General features: G+C 40.5%; 1 protein-coding gene across 4 annotated transcripts in view; it reads left to right on the top strand.

Moving 5' to 3' along the window:
• The first annotated feature begins 3,169 nt into the window (after positions 1 to 3,169).
• The window catches only part of HELZ (helicase with zinc finger), a 91,498-nt gene continuing 72,532 nt past the window's right edge, over positions 3,170 to 22,135 (top strand). For 3 of the 4 annotated variants that reach the window (XM_027808244.2, XM_055727399.1, XM_055727407.1), the window contains exons 1-2: positions 3,170 to 3,258; positions 20,671 to 20,898. In XM_027808244.2, the coding sequence (XP_027664045.2) occupies positions 20,689 to 20,898 (210 nt within the window). In that variant the 5' untranslated portion in view covers positions 3,170 to 3,258; positions 20,671 to 20,688. The remainder of the gene's footprint in view (positions 3,259 to 20,670; positions 20,899 to 22,135) is intronic. The other variant, XM_055727413.1, reaches the window with a different exon arrangement.

Raw genomic sequence — 22,135 nt, forward strand, 5'->3', positions numbered from 1 at the left:
GGAGGGTTTTTTGTTCATGTTTTTTGTTTTAATCTCACCGTTCTAATGCATCCTTAGGAATACCACTGTTAGGCTTTTGAGGATCTGAGCCCTGTCAAGTCTCATGATGCTGAGCAGAGATTCCTTCTTTTTGTTCCTATCTCATGCCTCCCCATTGTGCCTTTGCAACATACACTGTTGCTTTTCTTCTGCTCCCAGATTCCATGTGACCAGCTGCTCCTGGTCTTCTTGGGCCTAGTACTGTGAGCTCTCCTCTTGTCATGAAATCCCATTAGTGAGCGTAGCACATGGGCATTCCAGGAACTCGGGAAGCCTGGACAATTCTAGAAATGCAGGCCAGCAGTCAGCATGTAACATGTTTCTGTGCCTAGTGTAACACTGATTGAAGACCTGGCTAGTCAACTCGGCCTGTAGAGTTGTGAATGATGTGTTTGATTGCAGAGGTTGGAAGTCAAAATTGCAGCTTCTGCTGGGGTAATACACATCAAGGAGAGAGAGAGAGAGATCTCACGGAGTCTGTCCCACAGTAGCAGCTAACATTATAAGCGTATTTATTTAAATTATCCTTCAATATGGTATAGAAGGATGTCAATAAAAGCCACAAGAACTCTCTTTATTCCCCCCCCCCCCATGTAGTATATAACCGGTTGCTAGTAGCATACTCTGTCTTTTGTGCTGTTACACTAGAAGTGTCTCTGAAAATAAAGTTCAGTTCTGTTGAGGCCCTTTGGATTTGGGTTCTTGTCCCTTAGGCCACCTCCTCTGTCATTTGCACTTTGAGCAGAATTTCCAAGGTTAATGAGTGCTTGGAGCCCAAATTTGTTTTGGACCAGCAGTGCTCATCTTTTCATCTGGTAAAAAAAAACCCCAAAACAAAACTATGAAAGAGCTTTGAGGGGACACCACATAGAAGCAATACAGTTATTCCAGTGTTGCAGGCTCAGTGGCAGTACTTGGACAAAGCAGCACTTGGCAGCAAACCTCATCTCAGAGCTGTTGGCTCCCTCTGTAGCCTCTGGCATGTCCACTTTGGATTTATGCAATATGACAAACCTGTCTACGAAACAGCGTAAAACCTGCTTCATATAGGGGCTAAGAGGTTTAATTTAAGTAACAAGATCATAAAAAGCACTGGGTGTAATGGAACAGTCTCCATATTGTTTTATATGCAGCATTTTTTCTGAGATGGGTACCATAATCTTTCCCCAGCTCCTTTCTGCACCGTTTGTACAGGGCAGAGTTGCCACTGCTTTACCACAGTCTTTGCCTTTCAGTACTTTCAATATCAAAACTTTAAAACAACAACAACAGACAGCAATAAAAATGGTGTCTTGTAATTTTGAGCGAATCCTTCCTTGCATAACTCTATCACTAGCCACACTATTTTTTTCTTAGCATGGTATAAAGAAATGGACAAATATATAGGACAAATAGACTCAAAAGTTAATGACAGCTTATGTGAAAAATAAACCCAGCAAATTTGTGTTTCACCCCAAACTGAACTCAAGAATACATGTGTACTTTTAGATAGATACACACATATAAAAATCATTATACTGTCCATTTTTTTTTTTAATTACCATTTATTTTAAAGAAAACTTTCTTTGCATTTTATAACTGAAACATTTGCCAGTAATACAAAAGCTCACTAGGAACCATACCCAACCAACCTCCACAATAAAGGGACTAATTCCACTTCCACAACCTGGACTGAATGAGATGCAAAGTTAGATCCTAAACATGGTTTCATCTTTATCTGACTCATCCTAACTGCCCCCTTGTGCAGTGCCCATGGAAAACAGTTCAGTCACAGCATGCCCTTTTGGCTCACTGGGGATGGTGGCCTGGCTGGGTAGCAGAGTTGGCCTGTGGCCAGCTCTGCAGGAGCGTGTTTGTCCTCCCACAGCGGCATCTCGTGGGTCGAGGCTGGAACCAGCTGCACTCCCCTCTGGCATGGCACTGAAACTTTATAAATATTCCCACCTGTATTTATAAAGTTGAATTAAAAAGTGGAATGATTTAAGTCTGGGGCTGTAAATGCAAAGGATTTCTTGAAATTTATTTCCTTCTGCATTTATATTTTTTGCAAGGAGCTCTCTCTTTTCAAATGCATTACTGATGAATATGGAAAATATTCTTGCGTCAAGTATCTTCTTGCAGTGGCAACGCAGCAGAGGCTGGGCTGGTGGTTACTCTTCAAAGAGTTAGGAGGCGTTAAACGTAAATTTAAATATAAATGTATTTAGGAGAATCCAATACTAAAATGACCTGGATCTTATCAAAGTTGAAGGAAAAGTTTTTTAAAAACTCTGGGATCCTGTTTTGTTGCTAAGCTTCATTAAGGTCCTGAGGCAAGCTGTTGTCCCCTCAGGTTCGAGCCCACTCTGCCCTGCGGCCTGCCTTGGAAAAGCCAGCTTGAAGAACAGCGTAGGTATCGAGAATGGATTGCCACACATTCTGAAATCAGAGCTAACGGGGAAGGTTACTCGGTGAAAATAAAGCTGTTATGCAAAGCGGTGTGTGGGGTTCACGCGCAGCCAGGGGTGCGTTACCGAGGCAGGCGCCTGAGGCACAGGGCGCGCAGCCCCCTCACACGGCCCCCGCCTTCGGAGCGTTTATGGGCTCTTAACTGCTTCAAAAAAAGCCCCAAACAAAACGGAACAACAACAACAAACCACTAAAAAAACCCCAATAAGCCAACCAAGCCTGCAACAGTCGAATGACGGCGGAAAAGCCCCACGTTCGGCACCGGCGGCCTCTGGCAGCTCACCGGGCGGGCCCGGCCCCACCGTGCGCGCCCCTCGCACCCAGCCCGAGGGCGGCCGGGCCGCGGCCGCGCAGCGTCTCTCCCCTCCGGCTCCGGCCCGGCGCTCGCTGCCTACCCGCGGAGGCCGCTGCACGGCTCCCGCGAAAGGGGCGGCAAAAAGAAAACACCCCGCACCTCCCCCAAAACAACAACGCAAAGCCCTGGGGCTGCCGGTTTCCAGCCCGAGCGGCGCGGCAGTGCCTCTGCGGCGTGAGGGGAGAGCTGCGGGCCGGAGTCCGGGGCTGCCCCTGGGCCGCCGCCGCGCCTGCCGTGCCGGTCCGCGGGCGGGGCGGTGGGTCCCGGTGCCGGTACCCTGCCGGGCGCTGCGCCCGCCGCCCTCCGCCTTCCCCCGCTGGCCGCCGGGCCGGGAGGAGGGCGGGGGAGGGATTTCCCACAATGCTTTGTGGGGACGTTGACAAGTGGATCCAAGATGGCGTAGAAAGTAATGACAGGTAAGTCAGGACTTCCCCATTCGCCCCCCGCGGGGGCCGAGGGCAGTCGGGCCCGGCTGGCGAGGGCTCCGGGGAGGCCTCGGGGGATCCTCGGTGCCGCGCAGCAGGCCGAGCGGCCGGGCGAGGGCTGCCGGCCGGCCCGGAGGCTGAGCGGTGCCGGCTGGAGAGGGCCCTGTGTCTGCGGAGGGGCCTGCAGCGGCAGCCGCTCGGGGGCTGTTTACGGGCAGCTCGGCCGGAGCCCCGGGGGTGCCGGGCTGTCCCGGGGGCCCGCGGCCGGCGACGGGCGGCCCGGCGCGGCCCTGCGCCCGGCGCAGCGGGGGCAGGCGGAGCGGCCGGCCGGGAGAGCCGGAGATGCCTCGCACCAGCCCGGCTTCCCCCGGCTCCGGGGGTGCGCCTCGGGGCGGAGGGTGGGGGGATGCGGAGGGGTGGGAGTCAGCTTTGTTTTTGTACCGGGCGGGGCGGGAGGGGACGGCTAGCGACAGCCAGGAAATAACAATAATAAACCAGAAGGGAGGGGAGAAAAAAAAAAAAAAAAAAGGTTTAGGTAGGGTTTGTTGAAAGATGGAAAAATAAATCGAAAGAATTTAACAGCTGTTGTAAAATTAACCCTTGGAGCAATCGAAGGACCGGCAGATGAGCTTATATTTTTGTTTTCTGCAGGAGACTTTGTCAGGGCTGAGCAGCTAGAAGTTGGGAGGTCTAACAGACCCTGAGATCACCTTTTGTACGATGCAACTGTTCTGAAACTGAAAAAGGGGAGTTTGTACTGCAGGTTGTGATACGGTCCTGCCAGCAGAGACTATGTGTGTGTATATATATATATTTATATATATATAACATATGTAGGGCAAATCCCCAAGTAGGGGAAGGGGATATGTTACCCCTCCTGGGGTGGGTCGTACCCTTTTATTAATTTCCAGATGAGTGGAGTCGTTTGACATCAGTGATTTGTTAATCAAACTGTTGTTTGATTATTGTAACATGATTAAACATATCATTGATGGAAATTAAGAAATAACTGCAGGGAGACAGTTGCCAGATTGCTTTCCAGTTAATGAGAAAATGTGTGAGAGGTAACAAGGTAATAGGACTTTTGCATTGTCAGAGGTGCAGCAAGCTTGAGGTAAAGTTTTAAAATAACATATTTTGCTTTTCATTGAAGAAATAAAAGAATTCAGTTGTAAGATACAAGGGTGTCCTAGAGATGAATATCCTCATTGACAGGTTGAGTGCATCATGACTAGTCTTGTGTTGGGGTCTTCTAATGTTGTTCTTGGTAAATAATATAATTGAAACAAGGCAAAGGAGAAAATATTCCCCCCTCCCCCCCTTATTTCTATTAAGAAAAGACACATTCTTTTGTAAAAATGAAAAGAAAAAAACCAAACCTAAACACAAACCACAAAATTAAATTAAGTTATACTTGGCAAATTTGTATTATTTTCCAAGAGTGATTGGTAGAACAGGGAGGTTTTACAATAATGTGCTTTAAATTCAGTTGTTCAAGTACTTTTGAGTCATAGCAGATTGTGAATGAAAACTCTGTTGTTGTTTTTTTAATGGCAAAAGTTGTTTGATTGGGACAGCCTGGGGTTGCTGGGCCGCTTGCTGGTCCTCTGTAGCGAGGAGCTGATTTTGAACATGCAGTTGAAACTTAATGAAGGGAAAGTGTACAAGTGATCACCACATTCCTGCCCCCTCTTTGGGATTCAGTGTGGGGGGATTCACTCTTAAATGACTTAGGCTCTGGTAATCTTAGCTTTTACAATGCAGAAATTGTGAGCAGCGAAAGCTGAATTAAGCTTTTTTTGTTGAACTTTAATTAGCAGAACAGTTTTTCTTTATTGGTAAGTGAAGGAACATTTTGTGTGTTATTACTGATAAAATTGAGTTCTCTTTGTCATTTGTTATGAAAGCAGAAATGACTTTTTTTTCCTAGTTAAAATCACATTTCTATTATCACTCCTTACCTCTGTGAATTTTTTTGACTTACGAAATGTGCAGAGTGTGTATTTCCCCTCCTTTAATTCATACGGACGCTGTGCCTTTTTAAGTGAGTCAGATTAATTTTTCTGTGAAAGAAGCTTGTTAAACTGATGGCTGTAGGACTTGAAAGGTTGTAATAGCTGGTTTTGTTGGGTTTTTTTGTTGTTTTATTTTTGAGGGTTTTGTTTTTTAGGGGGATTGTTTTGGGCTCTCCCCAGCAAACTGAAAATTAAAGTGAGATGTGGAAGTGGCTTCTTAACCTGTAATATGTCCCAGTTCTGTTTCTTGACCTCTCATGGAGGAATCTTTCCCGTGCTGAAATCTCATTGGCTTCAGAGGAATTGCTCCTGCGCTTTGGGATCCATATTAGTAGATCTGGTTGCAGGAGAAGGGCTGGAGTTGGGAGAGAACTTCTGCTCCAGTGTTAGATTTACGGAGAAGTTCTCATCTCAGAAAAAAGTAACGGTGTCTACAAGGTTTGAAGAGGTAATATTTCCACATGGGTAGGGTACAGGCCTACTGCTTGAGAGATCTGGACAGCCTGATGCAAATCACTTCACCTGTTTATGCTTCCTTTTGAAGGAATTTAAAACAGGACTAGTGAATCTTACCAACTTGTGAAGAGTCTTGAAGCCTGTGGATGAAAGAGGCTATGTAAGAGCTAGGCAATATTACTACTAATGTTTTCCAACTCTCTTAATTTAGTAGTCTGATGAAATATTTTCTCCATCTTTGGCAATTATTTTTGTTACTAAAATCCCCTTTGCAATTATAGCTGGATATTCTTTCTGACTTTCACTGTGGTTTTGTTTTCTTTCTATTTGTTGTTTGCTACCATCTTACATGTGCTACTGTACTTTATTCTAGGTATTTTCATTTTAGTAATGGCAGAAGCAATTGCTGGAGCAATTCAGATTATTAGTTGAAAGCCCTTGAATCTTTCACCTCACTGGCATTCCCTCCTGAGGTCAGTGGTACCTAATGGGTCTGGTAGCAGGAGCAAAATCTAAATGAGAAACTTCTTTTGTAATAATTTAAATCCTGGCCCCTGTGTATGGCTGAATAACTAGGGAAAGCTGTGGGAGCTGGCTTGGAGAATGAGAAGGAAGGATGCTGTCGTCCTACTCTAGCTTAGGGATAGAGTAGTTGAACAGCTGGCATTCCCCCTGCTTTGGGGATCAGTAGGCCAAGTAGCCTCGTAAATGTGAATCTTGTCCTTACGTTTTTCCTAGAGTTGCTAAAGACTTCTTACTGGAAGCAGATCCCCAGAGCTGCTCATTGTGCAGGATTGCTAGCGGCTCATCGTGGGGGAGAAAACAGCCAATTTTGTATTCCTGACCTCCCCTCCTGCTCGCGTATTATAGCTGTTTAATCTTTTCTTACTTCATTTGTTGAGGTCCTAAGGCAAGATCCCATTATCGCTACATGGTATATGTATTTTCCCCCTCTCAATGGAAGTATTATGGGTTAGATTATCAGAACAAACAAGACCTTCCTATTTTTGTTCTTGTTTGTCCTGCTGTTTCTTCTGTGGTCTTTGGCAGTAGTCAACGCTTGTGTTTATGTATATCAATGACATATATTTAAAGACACTGTACTTTGTATGTTTGATTTCTTACTTCCTTTGGTAGACTTCTCCAACTGTCATTCTTTTTTCAGCAAGGAAGAAAAGAGAGAATATTAAAAAAGAGACCGCTTTTCCAAAAGTTTGCACACAGCAAGGGTATGGAATAAAAAAACCCAAGGAATGCTTGGTCTTGTGGAGCTTGTGACTGGGAAAGTAAACACTTGTTTTCTCCTAGTATTTATTTGACAGGGGGTGGGGAAGAGAAAGAAAATAACTGAACTTTATAGATAGTAAAATGAGGAGTCTGCAAGGTCAGACTCTCCACAGAAACAGGCCAGCTTCTCGTGATTTCATTATGGTGGTATTGATATGTAACTTAAATTCTGTATTCAGAAACAGTCTTGCTTACTGAGCTTTCATCTTTTCTTCACACAAATATTTACAACATGAAGTTTCAACCAGAAAGACTCACTCATGTCTGAGAAACACAGAAAAGTGACTATTAATGTAGGAAAAGAAGTGATTAGGAATTTAAGCAGGGAGATTGTAATTACTCATGGGTAAGAATTTTTTTCTGTTGCATTTCTATTGCACTGCTAGTTGAAGTTAAAGGATGCTTTATGTGGCTGTGACATAATAACAAAATATTTCTCTATAATTTTATATGCAAATTCATTGTCATAAATTTAATAGAGATGCACTGGTTATTTATCCAGTCTTTTCTCAGAGTCCTCCAAAATACCTAATTTCAGACTTAATACAGGAAAGCCAGATAAGAAATCATACATCTCAATCTTTTTTCCTTCTTAAATGTAATTTTACTACACTGAGAGGTTTCATTTCATAACTAAAAAGTTTGAATGGTTACTGTGGCCCCTTCCTACTTAGAATGAGTACAAACTATCAATTTTTCTAAGTGGTGTGGAGTCTTTGTTAGGTGTCAGGAGGCTCATACTTTGGCAAGAAGGTAATTTCGAATTTGTAACACTGAACTATACAGCTTTTCCAAGAAGCAGTAGGTACACAGTTGATAGCAAGAGCTTTTGCAAGTGATTTTGTAAAGAGATGTTCTGTTGATGTTACTGTAAACTTGTGTGATTTGTTTCTGTTAGTCTCAGGAAGTACCACTTGCATGAGGAATGATGTGACAGAGGTGGATATTTTTAATCTTTGGCTTATATGTGGTTTAGGGAAATAAATTTTGTGATCTCTCCTGTTTGTAGGCAGTAGGAAGGCTGATGATTCTCAGAGCTGTAATGACTAAACGTTGGAAGAAAAAGAATAATAGAATTATGTTAGGTATGAAATTTTGAATGTTGGAGTGGCAGGAAGTGAAGGGGAGAAGTGTGAGCAGTGTGTGGATTTGTCTAAACTGGTTTTATGGTAGTTAGGGTAAGTGTTATTTAGAAATGATCTTTCAGTCTGTGAATTTTACAGGTTTGTTTTTTTTTTTCATAGTTACCTGTAGCAAAAATACTGTATTTATCAAAACAGTAAAAATTACACTGCTTAAATATGCTTAGAAGATCTTTTGGGGCCCTTCAGACCCCATGGGAAAAGGAAAATACATAACATGACAAGCTGTTTTTGAGAATATTGGTTGTTAGTAATGTGGCATGAGTGTTTAATTTGCTGGAAAATATTTAGTGGTTCAGCAAACCAAGAAAGTAGCAAATCTTTGTGGACATAATAAATGGAAAATGCCACAAATAAAAAGCATAGTGGTTTTGGCAGCATATAAAATAATGCTTCTTCCTTATATATCTTCTCACTTAATGTAAGATTATCTGTATTTTTGTCACTGAAAATTTAATTTTATCCTGCGGTAGTTCTGGGGGGAATGGGGACAGGCAGCGCGCTTCTGCTTCCAAGTGATGTTCCTTCGTTGCTGTCTACTACATCCCCATCAGCTAGTTGGGATTCCCAAGTACTGTTGACCAGCCACGACAGCAGCCTTGCGTCTGCTCCTCTGCCATCTTGGGAGCCAGAGTTGGGCTTTTCTCTTTGTCTACGCAGGGAGGTCGTTAAGGGGAATGTGTTTTTTTACTGTACTTCTGAAGCTGTGCTCACAGTGCTGTAGCTGAGTGCTGTGGCTATTTTATTGAAGTGATGTTTTTGATTATAGTTGTTTGTGCTAATGGTTTTTGAGGTAACCGTACTCTGACCATATCTTAAGACACTCACACATTTGGAATGGTACAGGACATTTGTTTTGTCGTTTGAACTGACTGATAGTACTTGGCTGTAGTTTTGTTTATATTTGTTTGGCTAGGCACTGATCTTCCGAAGTTTTGTCGGAATTATGCCATTAACCACAGTAGGATCGTTACTCATTCCTGCTGATGTCTGTTCTTTGAGTGGGGTTTAAGATACGTGACTGAATCTCTAATGTTCATGTCAAAAGGAATGAGTAGGGTGAATGCCATTGGGAAATTTGTGTTTTGGATACAAGTTGTGGTGTTGCCCGTAGGGTTTGCTGTGTGAGGAGAACTTGAGAATCCATGTTCTATTTTCAGGAGAGGTCTAAAAATTGAACCTGTTGGTAGTATTGTATTCATGCATTTGAGGAGAGGAAACAGGGGTGGTTTAAAAGCATTATCTAGATGCAGAAGGGTTAATATAATTAAAATACAGAGTAAGAAGACAACTCCCTAAACCAGGCTTAGCTGTATTATGCCAAGCTGTTTGAAGCACGGTCATGTAAAAATGAATTTCAAAGGTTATTTACAATAAAGATAGCAATTTTTAGTGGTGGAGGTTAGTTATTGCTTTGAACTTTCAAAACAGCACACAAAAATATCATACACAGTTACATAATAGGTATGGTTTTGGGAAAGATGTGTTTGCAGTATCTGTGGGTGGCATGATTGTGTTATTAAATCTGTTATGGTAGGACCCTTTTGTGCTAAGCACTGTATAAATGCCTAACAAAAATCTCAGTCACAGTATTATTCGCTACTATAATAAATTTAAGTTCATTATAATGCTGCAGTGAAGACTGAGGTATGTTGAAAGAAAATTTTCCTGTTGTGTCACAACTTTCTGGCTTATTTCTGTGTTCAGTTTGTGAACTGTGCACTGTAACTGTGCAACATAACTATCAGTTGTTTTTTATGAAGATTTTTATTTTCTTTTCCTTCTTGAATGGATTGAAAGAGCGACTCATGTTTTGCATCTCAAACAGAAAATGGAGTTAGGGCTTTTATTATTTGTTTTTTCCTATCCACCTGTAGAACTGTGGTATATACTGTGGCATCTGCATTTGCACTAGTGATCATAGCTGTGTTCTTCAGGTAGATCTGCTAATCATAGGGGTGTGCTGCTTTGCAATACTGGGACATGTCAAGGGTGGAGAAAGTTCTTGTATGAAAATGAAGGTGACATTTGAGGAAAGCCTGTTTCAGCATCACTACAATATCCCTGCTAAGAAAGCGTGGATGGAAGCCACTGAGCTTTGGAGCTCCTTAGCGGTTGGGGGCGGGGGGGCAGGGAAGAGTTTGCATAGGGTTTTCCAAAAAGGGAGTTACTGCCATAAATAATTTCCTAATTTAAAAACACTTCTATTGCTGAAATCCAAATACAGCTGTATTGAAAGTAGCTGTGAATTGAACACAAGGGTGAAAGTTAGGAACTAATTTTGATTCTGTCTCTGAGACTGATGAAATTGGCGAATTTTGGCAAATGAACTGTGGTCAGGTGCTCTCTGAAGACAGCGCTGTGCAAGTTGCAAGTTCGGTGAGCATCATGGAAAACTGTGACGTATGTTTTTGCGTTTAAACTTCTGAAATACATTTGTAAATGTTCTGATGTGTTTTGTGTTGAAATGATGCCTGGGAATCTTCTTTGACTGCCCAGTGCATTCCTTGGGAGCACAGTTCTGTACTCGTTCGGCATTTTGAAAATTAGGTGACAGATATTTAGTCACATATACACAGATTTATCTATATATCATACAGCAGACATTTCTCAAAAAGGACTTTTGGCAATATCTCATGACTCAGCTGAGAAGAATATTGGTAATTGCATGACTGTGGAACTCCTTGAGATTAATGATGTTCACTTTTGTTGGACAAAATTACTACTAAACGTTATAATGTGAAATGTGCAGTGACACTCAGGAGCAAGGCTGTGATCTGTTATTCAGGTGTTTAAAAGAGAGGTTCTGCCACAAGTAGGCTGTAGTTTTAAAAGATGTGGATTATGATGTTTAAAACAGCTTTTAGAATATGAATACTGTGTTCTTCTGCAAAGTCTGTTACAGTTTGAGACTTGCAGGTTGGTGCTGCTCCATGGAGAGCTGACTGTTGTGCAGTGCTGATTTTTCCCTTTGTTTTTCTCTAGCAAATTTTATTAAGAGAAGCAAAGATTAAATTACTTTTCTAATGCATTTTTTTAAAGTAAGTAATTGGTGATGTTGTTATGGGGATAAGATGGTAACCATGGGACAGTATTTCAATTAAAATGCCCTCATCTTGGGTAAGTGTGAGAAACTCTTACTCTCAAAAAGCACTAAGGACATACAGGTATATGGAATACAAACTGCTGCTGTTAACCAGTTATTATGAAAGATTGTTTACGTGAAGATTTTCTAGGAAGGAGCCAAAAGAACTTTAGGTGGGGCAGAAGCACCACCTATTATTATGTTACCTGATGCTTACTATGACATACTCCTCATTTCAGTTGGTTATTACTTGCCAGATTTTAATTATTCGGGTTGAAATTTCCCATGGTAGGTGTCTATCGCAGGCTGACTTTTTGGGTGCTGTGCAGGGAGTGAAGGGTTCTGCCAGCATGGTTCTTTTCTAAAAATTGGGTAAAAAAAAAGAAAGAAAAAAATCTGATGACCTATAGTGCTGCTTCGTAAAAAGTTGAGATGTGGTGTAGTATGATGTTTCTGCCAAGCGTATACTTGTTATCAGCCCTGTGAAAATCTGCTCCGTGTTGGTCAAATTAGCATTTAGTACAAATCTAAAAGATCATCCCTGCAGTGAATATACTTCAGCCTGAGCTAAGCGGGATTGTTGTACAATTTGAAGGGTAGGGCTTCTGCATGTTCCCTGGTATGACTTTGGACAAAAATGAGAGCACAGAGAATTCCCCGTCTTGACTCCCCATACCCAGTTCCTCTTTCCTACCAACGCTGCCTTCCTGCAGCATAGACGAGGCAGCGACTGGATTTAAACAGAGGTTGCAAACTGCAGTTTTTCACAGAATGTGTAGAGTAAACATGGAGATGGGGTGGCTGAACAAGGAGATTGAGATTGAAAAATATTAGTGCTAGAAAGAAATAGAAGGGAAGCTGTACTGTATGGGTACCTATAATTTATAATGCTAATACAATTGTTGGAATACAGTTTCACTGTTAGCATACATTAGAAAGTGTTTCAGAAATGGAGTAGGGGATAGCAAAAAAAAAAAAAAAGGGCAAATCATACTTAAGCCTCACCTTTGCTGTACTTCATTTTCTGTATTTCTAATGGATGCTCCCATGTTGTGATGTAGAGAAATGCTGAATACTCATAAATCACTCAGGCAGACACTTTGATCATATAAAGGGCTATATAATACAGGGCAGAGCATAATGGGGAAAAATCACTTCTAGTTGTCTTTATCTGAATATAAGACATTTACAGAAACTTTTGACTTCAGTGTGTATTAATGTCTTAATTCTTTGTAAAATGCGAATAACGTCAGAAGGATAAAGATATTTTCTTAATACTTGTGAAGTGCTGGGTCACAGTATTTATAAGCATTGAAAAGTTAATGAAAACATTCAAATGCAGTCTTGAGAATCAGATTTTAGCAGCATGTAGTAAATAAGTCCTTAGGCCCTGTGTTGAAGTATTTAACTATGTGTCCATTAAGCAGCAGCCTCTGTTCTGCCTGCTCATTCTGCCAGGTAGCCCTTGGAAAATGTAGTATGTGACTAACAAGTTACAGGCAATATCATAACGCAGACGCACAAGAGGGCCAACATAAGCTTGTACAGATACTTTTGTCATTATACAACTTTCGAGTATTAAACATTACAATCTAGTATTTGTACTGTAATTTTAATGAATGCAATATATTTATATATTTGCTTTGTGTAACTAGGAATCTGGTATCTGTCGGTTATGAATGGTTTTCAGTCAAAGCAAGTACACACCAGGTAGATCATAGAATGTAGAATCATTTAGGTTGTTGAAAAGACCTTTAAGATCACAATTCCCGCTGTTAACCCAGCACTGCCAACCCCAACTAAACAGTGTCCCTAAGTGCCACATCTACACGTTTAAGTCCCTCCAGGGATGGTGACTCCACCGCTTCCCTGGGCACCCTGTTCTGATGCTTGACCACTCGTTTGGCGAAGAAATTTTTCCTAATATGCAATCTAAACCTCCCTGGTACAACTTGAGGCCATTTCCTCTTGTCCTATTGCTTGTTACTAGGGAGAAGAGACCGGCCCCCCCTGCCTACAGCCCCTCTCAGGTAGGTCTCCCCTCAACCTCCTTTTCTCCAAGCTAAACACCCTCAGTTCCCTCAGCAATGTTGTACTTTGACTTGTCACGTATTTTGCTTGGATTCATCAAGGTGGGTAATATTTTCAGACAGCTGTGTGAAAAAGGATCATTTTAAAGGCAGGAGATGATGTTAAGGGTGCTTTTGTGGTGGGTGAGGTGTTTACAAGTGCTAAGGCCATGAGTTATTTTCAGATTTTGAGCCAAAGATAGACACTTTGTCCATGTGTAAATGTTGCTGCCACTGGCTGTATAGATTTTCCTTTCTGCTGTTATTTCCAAAATGAAAACAAGAGATTAGTAAAGGTAATAAAGTGTTAATAATGGCTTAATAAAGTGTACTGATATAATGCATAAAATAAATCTATGCATGCAATAAAATCTAAAGTTGTTACTATCTGTGATGTATGTAAAATGTTTTAAAGAACACAGGATCCAGATGTGGAAGGCATTTGCTCTTAATCTCAGTTGCTGCTATATTTTTCTTCCTATTGTTATATGAATGGTAAAGCATCCACAAGCACTTGTTCCTTTTTCCGTAAATGTGGATGTGTTTACTCTATATGTAAGTTTACAGGATCAGACTCTCCATTTATGTGCCCAGAGATCAGTTGTCCTCCTAATTTATGGTACTCTCTTTGGTTTTTCAATGTGGAAAGGTAACCTAAGTATTTAATGGTAGGGGGCATCATGAACCTTTTAATTACACCCCCCCCCCCCCCCCCCCCCCCCATTCTTGACATCAAGCATATCATGTTCCTGAGAGGCCATGTAGCAGAAGTTCTTGCTGCTGTTTGGCTATATAATAAAACCTTGAAATAAGCTTTTCTCATTCTGTATGCTCCATTTCAGATTTAACATCATTTTTGGAATTTAAAGTAGGGTCATTTCGCCTGGAGTTGTACAACATTAACCAGAGTAATTCAGTTATTTCAGAAAGCTGATTAGATTGTCCTCTCTCTCAAGGGTGGAGACTTTTGTATTTGTTCTGTAAGGTGTGCAGTACATTTCTGAGTGCTGTGTATAACTAATATTACTGACTTCAGCCATAATTGCAGTAAATGAGTGCATGAGATCTCTGCTATTTTATTTTTCTTAAAATAAAAAGAAGCAAAAGCAGCTTTCATGTCATTCTTTTCTGCACCCTGCGCATGAAAGGTGCACCTTTTTCTCGCTGTTCTGTTAAGCCTTTCACATTGGTATAGTGCACTATTATTATCTACTCTCATTTTATTAAATTATTTCTGAGTGTGGGATTATTTATGACATGTATGTTGTGACACTAGGAAAGTGTATTTTTCCTGTGTATGTCTGAAAGTGACTTCTGTATTTTGTGCAGCTGTGTTTTATTCCTTCCTAGAGGCTTGAATAAAATGTTTTTTTGTCTTAAGGTGAAGATAAGTTTATTTTCCTCACCTATAGTGATAAAATAAATATTTAATTTTATTTTGCTAATCTAAAGGTATGTGAGTGGTGTTGTGGAGTACTACAAAAGCAATTACTTAACATCTGGGGGTGCAAGCGTGCCTTAAGATGGGATCACTAGAGATGGCAGAGGAACTGTATAATATGATTTAACATTAGATAGATGTATTATTCCCTATTTTAGTATGTGGATGGACAAATGCAGTTTTATTTGCTGTCTTGATAGTTGAATTTCAGTGACCCATCATTTTTAACTATAACATTGGCATTTTCACAGTAGCTAAAATTTTACTGTGTAGTGTACTCAAGGTATGGTAATTAATGCAGATTATTAAATGAACCCAGATCTCTCCATACCTGTGTAAATTAAAAGTGTCTTTTTGGTCTTTTCCTGATAATTTTGAGCGAGAGGGAGCTAGAAGACTCTTCAGTCACAGGGATTATGTCTGTACCAACTTTCTGACTCCCTAAATACTAATTTTCTGTATTATGGAAACGACAAATATCTGAGGCCATCGTATGTGAATAGCTTACATCTCAATTTTACCAGTAACGAACTTCAGAAAGCCATGCGATGTGTACTGCTGGTGTCTATAGTCTAAAAAGTTTGGGAACTCTGCTTTACTGAAACCTGAAAAGTACTGGATGGATCCTTGAGCAAATGAATGCAGTTTATGGCTTTTATCATTATGGGCAAGAAAAATAAATTGATGAGTGATATTTTGGTACAGTGCTGTCTTCTCGCTGGGTAGATGGCAGCATGTGGCAGTAATTGGTGGGGTAACTGATGTCTTGGTATCAATAAGAGGCTGAATTATAACTTACCCTTTTCCTGGGTGGACTTAAAGTCTGGGTTTTGTTATCTGTCTTGTTACACATTTTTTATAAAACTTTGCAGCATCTTTGAGACCCATTTGACTTCTGTGAAATTCAGTTCTAATTGACTTGAAGTTCAAAAGTTACTGGGGAAGGACAGAGCAACCAGCCTCAAAAATAAACCTAGTAGATTTCTTCTTGCCTCTTAAAAGGAATTGCTGGGAAGTTATGATAAAACAGCTGTCTCTTCTTGACTTCCTACCTGAACATGTTTAAAACTTCTGTCCAGGTTGGTGGCCAGCTTTTCCAATTTGTGAGAAGGGCTGGAAAATCACCAAGGGTTCGGGAACACGGCACGGTCACCACACGTGTTTCCTTAGAGAGGGGCAGAACGAGTTGAATTCCTGCCCTGCTTTCTCTGAGCCTGTGCCAGCTTGACCGCGGTAGGGAATGGAAGAGCAAACCCTTCCTACCCGCTCCTTTCCTGCAATACAGCGGGCTGCTAACAGGAGGACACAGCTGAACAGCTTTGGCAAGGAATATTTGGGTGCTTTTTTCTCTCAGCAGAACTGTTTGAAGGGTTATGGGTTATAATGGGAGGCAGCTGGAGAGGCTTTTCCCCTGCATGTTCCCTATGGCAATGGGTCTCATTCATGGGCTTCGGTTTGCAAATCCCAGGATGTGGCTCTTGAAGTATATTCAATTGACAGTAAATTCCTACCAGTCTCACTGTAGGACTGCAAGTTGAACATCATTGCTTTAGCATAAATCTTTACAAGAGATGTTAATGCCTGGTTAAAATATGTAAATATTTACTGACTTGTCTACTGTTTGTCAGCTTGGCATGCAAGACCTCCGATCTGATCCTTCTGTCTTGGCAGACATTGGGAATTTTGCCAAGAACATTAATAGGAACAGCATTGTGCCCTCTAATCTGTTTGTTTATGAAGTACACGAGAGTTATCTGGCTAGATGCTTTACAGTGAATTGAAAAAGCATCTGTTTGAAATTTTTTAGGAACTGTCGCATACTTTTAACTTATCATTATCTTAATGTATGGACCCTTTGATTCCATAAAATACATTGGTAAGCTGTGAAGCATGAAAGTGCACAGTCATGAGTTAAACTGCTTTGAAACACTAAAATTTTAGTTCATGGTGTTCTCTCCTCCTACACTGATTTTTAGCTTGAAGTTGGCTCATCAGACTGTGGAGTAGTTCTTCCAAAGCCTCCTGTGCACCAAGCAGGCGTAGTGTTTGCTTGAAAATAAATGACTGTGTAGATCACATTGTTTATCGCTTTTCCTCCTCAAGCTGTCCCTTCTGCCTTTCCCAACCCCCTCTGCAGTTCTGGAGGGGAAATATGCAGTTTTATTTGGAGATTACTCTTTTCACGTTTGTTTATAGAATCCCTTTGGAAAGAAGGCGAAATACTCATTAGGAATATTGAGCCTGAAAATCATTAGTTGTAGGGGAGGAAAAAAAAGTCCCTCACAGTTCATTGAAAAAAAAATACCCAGTTTAAGTTATACCAGTTGGAACTAACCGGGTCTTTTAAATAGTATTTTGAGGAAGCTAAGCTGAGCACCACTTGACCTTCAAAGAAATGTAAGATCAGTACATTTTCTTCTGCTTAAAAGGCAGGAGTTTTTTGGAGGTACAAACAGTAATGCCAGGGTTAGATTTCTGGATTAGCCAGCGAGGAAGAGTTGTGTAAACTTTTGCCTGTGCTCTAGTCACCATGATGTTTACTGTTGTATCAGGTGGGATTCACAGGCACTGTGTTTAAATGGTTTACTTGAGTGCATAAATCGGGAGCCTTTCTGTAGGCAGCGGTGCTGCTGTGAGACGATTCAAAGCTAAGAAATGCTTTATAAATGCTGATAATAAAAGTTCTGTTGATATGACATTGTGCCTCTATTTCTTATGTCCGCCCACCTATTTCAGATGTGTAACTTCAATGCCTGTGTATTGTTACTTCAAAATTTTGAATTTTGAAGATGTATTAAACTTTGCTGTTAGAATAAATTGTTACTCAGATTTGAATTTGGAACTCTTCCGGCATGCAGCTCTCCAGGTCATTTTGAGAAAATGAATAATCCTGACATTTGTTCTGTTACATGCTTAGTATTTTAATTTCGGTTTTACAGACAGAAGAAGTGAAGTGCATATGCAGTTTGCTCAGTTTTGCAAACAGAATTGGCAACATTACATTGACCTTGTGACACTTAAGTTTTCAATTCTAATCTGCAATAATTTATACTCATGGAGTGAATGTAGAAATTCCAGTTTTACACATGAAATTTTTTAAAAATATACATTTATAGAACTCAAATTTATTTTGACAAGTGTCTCCTTTCCTTGGCTGTTAAAATATTAACTGTTCTGAAATAATTTTACACACGGGTAGGTCAGGTACTACAGTAGACTGGATTTTAAGAAAGCATGGTTGTAACCCACATAGTCTAGTCTCAGTTGCTAATTTGGGCACAGCTCAGGGGACCAAAACTAGGAGCATGGGTTTTTAAAGAGTCAGCAGGAAGAGCCAGGTGCCTCCAAGGAACAGTTGAGAGGATCTGGATTGGAATCTGAAGTAGATGGTGCAAATACCCAATAAACGTGCATGTTTGTGTCTGCACTTACGGGTATAAATGGAATTGAAATTAAATCTGAGAGCCTGAGTGTGTAATTTTCTGTATGTCGTCCACATACTAGTTGTCTATGTTACGATTAGATTGTTTTAAAAACAAATTACACTGCAGCAGCTCCTTATCTATCATTGTCCCATGCACTGTGACTTCAGTGGTTTTTTTTAATTACATTGTGAAATACTGATAGTGTGACTCAGTTTAGCCGGGTAGCCAAACAGCCAGGTCCTGACATCTCTTGGCTCCACTTAATCCACAGGTTTTTGCTTAGGGTCAGTTATGTCCTCTGAATTGCCCTCTTCAGTTTTCAAGTCGACCAAAGAAATTGTGTGGCCTTTGCAGTACCGTAGGCCACTGCTGGGCATGGAAAATCCAGCTTCTCCTGAAACAGCCAAGGTCAATATGTATCAAACCAGCATAAGATAACGGATAAGTAACATGTTTTTCTTTTATGTGGCGCCATGTTGGAGAAGGGTTCGGTAACCCAGTTTTCCGACGCCTGTCAGTTATGCTGGTCAGGTCAGTTAGGATGGGATCTCTGTATAATCAGTTTTGGGAATAAACACAGAAGCTTTGATCAGACTTTTGGTCAAAGGAATTTTGGTTGTATGTCAGCCAGGAAGTGAGGAAACCGGCAGCGCAGCAGAGTTCATGAAACCCTCTTTTCAGTCCCTTAGGGGAAAACAGAGTGTACATGAGAAAAACATCAATTAACTATTGAAGCAGATCCTAGATTTGTAGAATGGACCGTGGCCTAAAATGTTAGTGAGATGGAAATGAGTGTAATTTTTAGTTATATCTAGAAAGGATCCTTGCATAAACAGCTTAAGAATACCTGACGTTTATATGATTGAAAATATGTGCTTAAGCGATCCAGCTGCGTGTCTTTAATGGAATTATTCCATGAATGAATTTACTCATATGTATGGAAATGCATAACCTACTTGCCTGTTCCTGTTCTGATTGAAAATGGGGACTTATTTTTAATAGAAAAAGAAATTACCTGCATGAATCGGGTAATATTTTGCAAGGTCATTCTTAAGTATCACAGAAAGAGACATATGTCACAGATTTGTATCAGGATAACTGCAAAATACTGATACTTGTGTTCCTTCATTTTTGGGAAGATACATTTTGTACATAAGATTTTTTTATATGAATGTTGTAAAAGAGAAGGTGGCTTAAGTCAAAATTGTCTTGAAAAATCAATCTTCCTTTATGTTTCTATATCAATATTGAAAATCAAATTTTAAGAATGGAAGGGAACACATAGAGCACTGTGTCGCATAACATATGGAAAGTATGGTTTACATTTCTACCGTGTATTTGCTTACACAGGTGTTAATGAGAGAAGTGGGTTAGCAAATTATTTTTCATACAAAGAAAATACATTTATTTGACCTTCAATTAACTTCTTGAAGGTACATTACCTTAGTTTGGTTAAAAAGATCAAGCATAAAGGAAGTTTTTTAGCAGTGAATTTTTAAAATGGGCTAAAGATAGTTGAGACAATTGTAATAGTTGATATATAGACATAAATATTGATAGTGTGCTGTTTGCTAAAAATGAAAATGAGAATTACATTTTTCCTTCTTTCAGTTATCAGAACACATTTTTGTCAGTGTCAAGTCTGCTTTAAAGTATAGTGTCTCTAGGGATATGTATAATATATTTAAATATTACGTCAAAGGATAATGTAGTCAGATTACAGAAGTGCTTTGCTTTTCTGCGGGTGGTGTAGATAGTGGATAACCGTTTGTCTCAGTTTACTGGCAGATAATGTTGTCTGTCTTGCATACAGATTTTTATCATGACTGTTTCAACCCTCCCCAATATTTGCTTTAAAATTATTTAAGAAGTTCTGCACAAAGGTGTTGGTGTGCAGGGGTATCTAGACTTTCTGAGGCATGAATGGAAGTAGCCCAGCTGGAGGAAGAGACAAGTGGTTTGCTGTTGACCTCCACTTCTTTCTCGTACATCTTTGTCCTTCCCTGTTGTGCTTCACCCAGCCAGAGCGAGCGACTGTCCCCTGAGCGTAGGTGAGAAGTGTTTTGAAGGGAAAGGTGTCTTGGAGTGAATGGCTGCAGGCTTGGAGAAGGGGCAGTTGGTGGATGAGTTGTGTTACTTCCAAAGCAAAGATCATGTTGCCAGCAAAGACCCGAAAGCCTCTATGTAGCCAAGTGCCTAAATCCATGCTGACTTTAAAATTTGAAAGCGCTACTTATATTCTTAAAATCAGTCACAGGCTTAAATACCTTCTTGAATTAGAATCGAAACAGAGCTGGGAGCGCTGGAGAAAAGACTGGGAAGAGGTTAGTTAGTGAGAAAGCTCGGGATAGGAAATGCAGATGGCACAGAAGGAAGGGGATGTGGTGCTGCACCTTGAGATGGGAATGGAAGTTGGTTGGCAAATTGTCACTGCCATTATGCAGCTAACCAACATTTTATCATCCCCTCTGCCCCCACTCTAGGATTTCTGTCCCTGAGTCATGGCAGACAGAAGACCAGAGAAGTCATGTGAACAAGCATGTGAATCTCTTAAGCAGCAGGATTATGAAGTGGCAGTGAAGCATTGCACAGAGGCTCTCCTTTCCCTCAGCCAGTACCCCCCAGCTCACCTCCCGGAGGCATGCCAGGCAGAAATCGACCGCATCAAAATCGAGACTCTTCTGTATAGAATTGCTTCCTTTTTACAACTTGTGAGTGTGACTCTTTAATAGTACCTAGTGAACTGGAAAGCACAATCAAGTATCTTGTACCATCAAGTTTTAAATAAGTTTCAGCGTTTTCCTGGGATTGGCATGTTGCTTTGCCACAGCATCTCTCTTGCTAAAGCATGTATGAGGCTTCTGTCTCGTAGTTTTCTCTGATCTGTTTATTTTTCAGGATTGGGACCTCTTAAGTAGTTTGGGTCTGAATCACAGTGCTCTAAAAGAATGAAGAAAAATACTTAAAAAAAATAATAAAAAATTCCAGGAAGGCAAACTGTCTGGTTTTAGGGTATTAGGTTTGTACAGTTATGCTGAATTACATACCAAATTACCTGACCTTTAAAAAGCTTGAAATTAAGCTAGCAAATCTAAATATTTAAAAAAACAATGTTAGGAAATAGCAGAATTCAGGTAGCTGGTTCTTACCTGATTTAGCTCCGTTAGCATAGGCCTAACATTAATCTTTTAATACTTGATCATATACTAGTTCTTCACTGCTAAGCTAGAGCATATCTGGTGAAAGATGTAACTCTACGACTCTGGCAGATTTTTAATGGAAATGTGAAAACTGGGGTCTTGGTAAAGGTTTGTAAATGCAAGGAAGAGGCATAACCCTGAATTATAGATGATCCCATTGCAAATTTGTGTCCTTCCTTTAAAGTATCACAGATGTGCAGTTCCTTTAAGGAAAGGACATTACAATGCTTAACAATAAACCTATAATCTGCTTAATGAACCTCCATTTTTCTGTATTTTTCTGTTCTGGAAATGTTATTAACAGATATACAGGGGTCTTGTCCACCCCAAATCTTCATGTATTGGGTATGAACAATTTCATCTCAAGTGGAAAAAGTTTGGCCAAGTTGTAAGACCTTGCTGGACAGCTTTAAGATAAACCTTGCCCATCAGATTAGGGAGCATTTTTAAGCATTCTTTAAATAGGGAGCTGAATTGGACTACTCTGTGTGCAAAACAAGAATTGGGAAACTTCTTAAATTAAGAGGTGACTATCTTATGGCTCTTCAGGGGAAGAAATTCAGAAATAACTGAAGTTGTTTTGTTTTTTTAGTTTAATGGAAGTTGTTTTGTTACAGACCTGACTCCTCAAAATTATTTACATAGGCCAATATGCAGAGAGGTGCTTAGCAGTATTTAATATGTTCCTGACATTGATGCTGTTGCAAATCCTGCGAGACACCTCTCTGGATATTCATCATAGTAAATT

Source organism: Falco cherrug, chromosome 1, assembly GCF_023634085.1.
Source record: "Falco cherrug isolate bFalChe1 chromosome 1, bFalChe1.pri, whole genome shotgun sequence".
Taxonomy (NCBI): Eukaryota; Metazoa; Chordata; class Aves; order Falconiformes; family Falconidae; genus Falco; species Falco cherrug.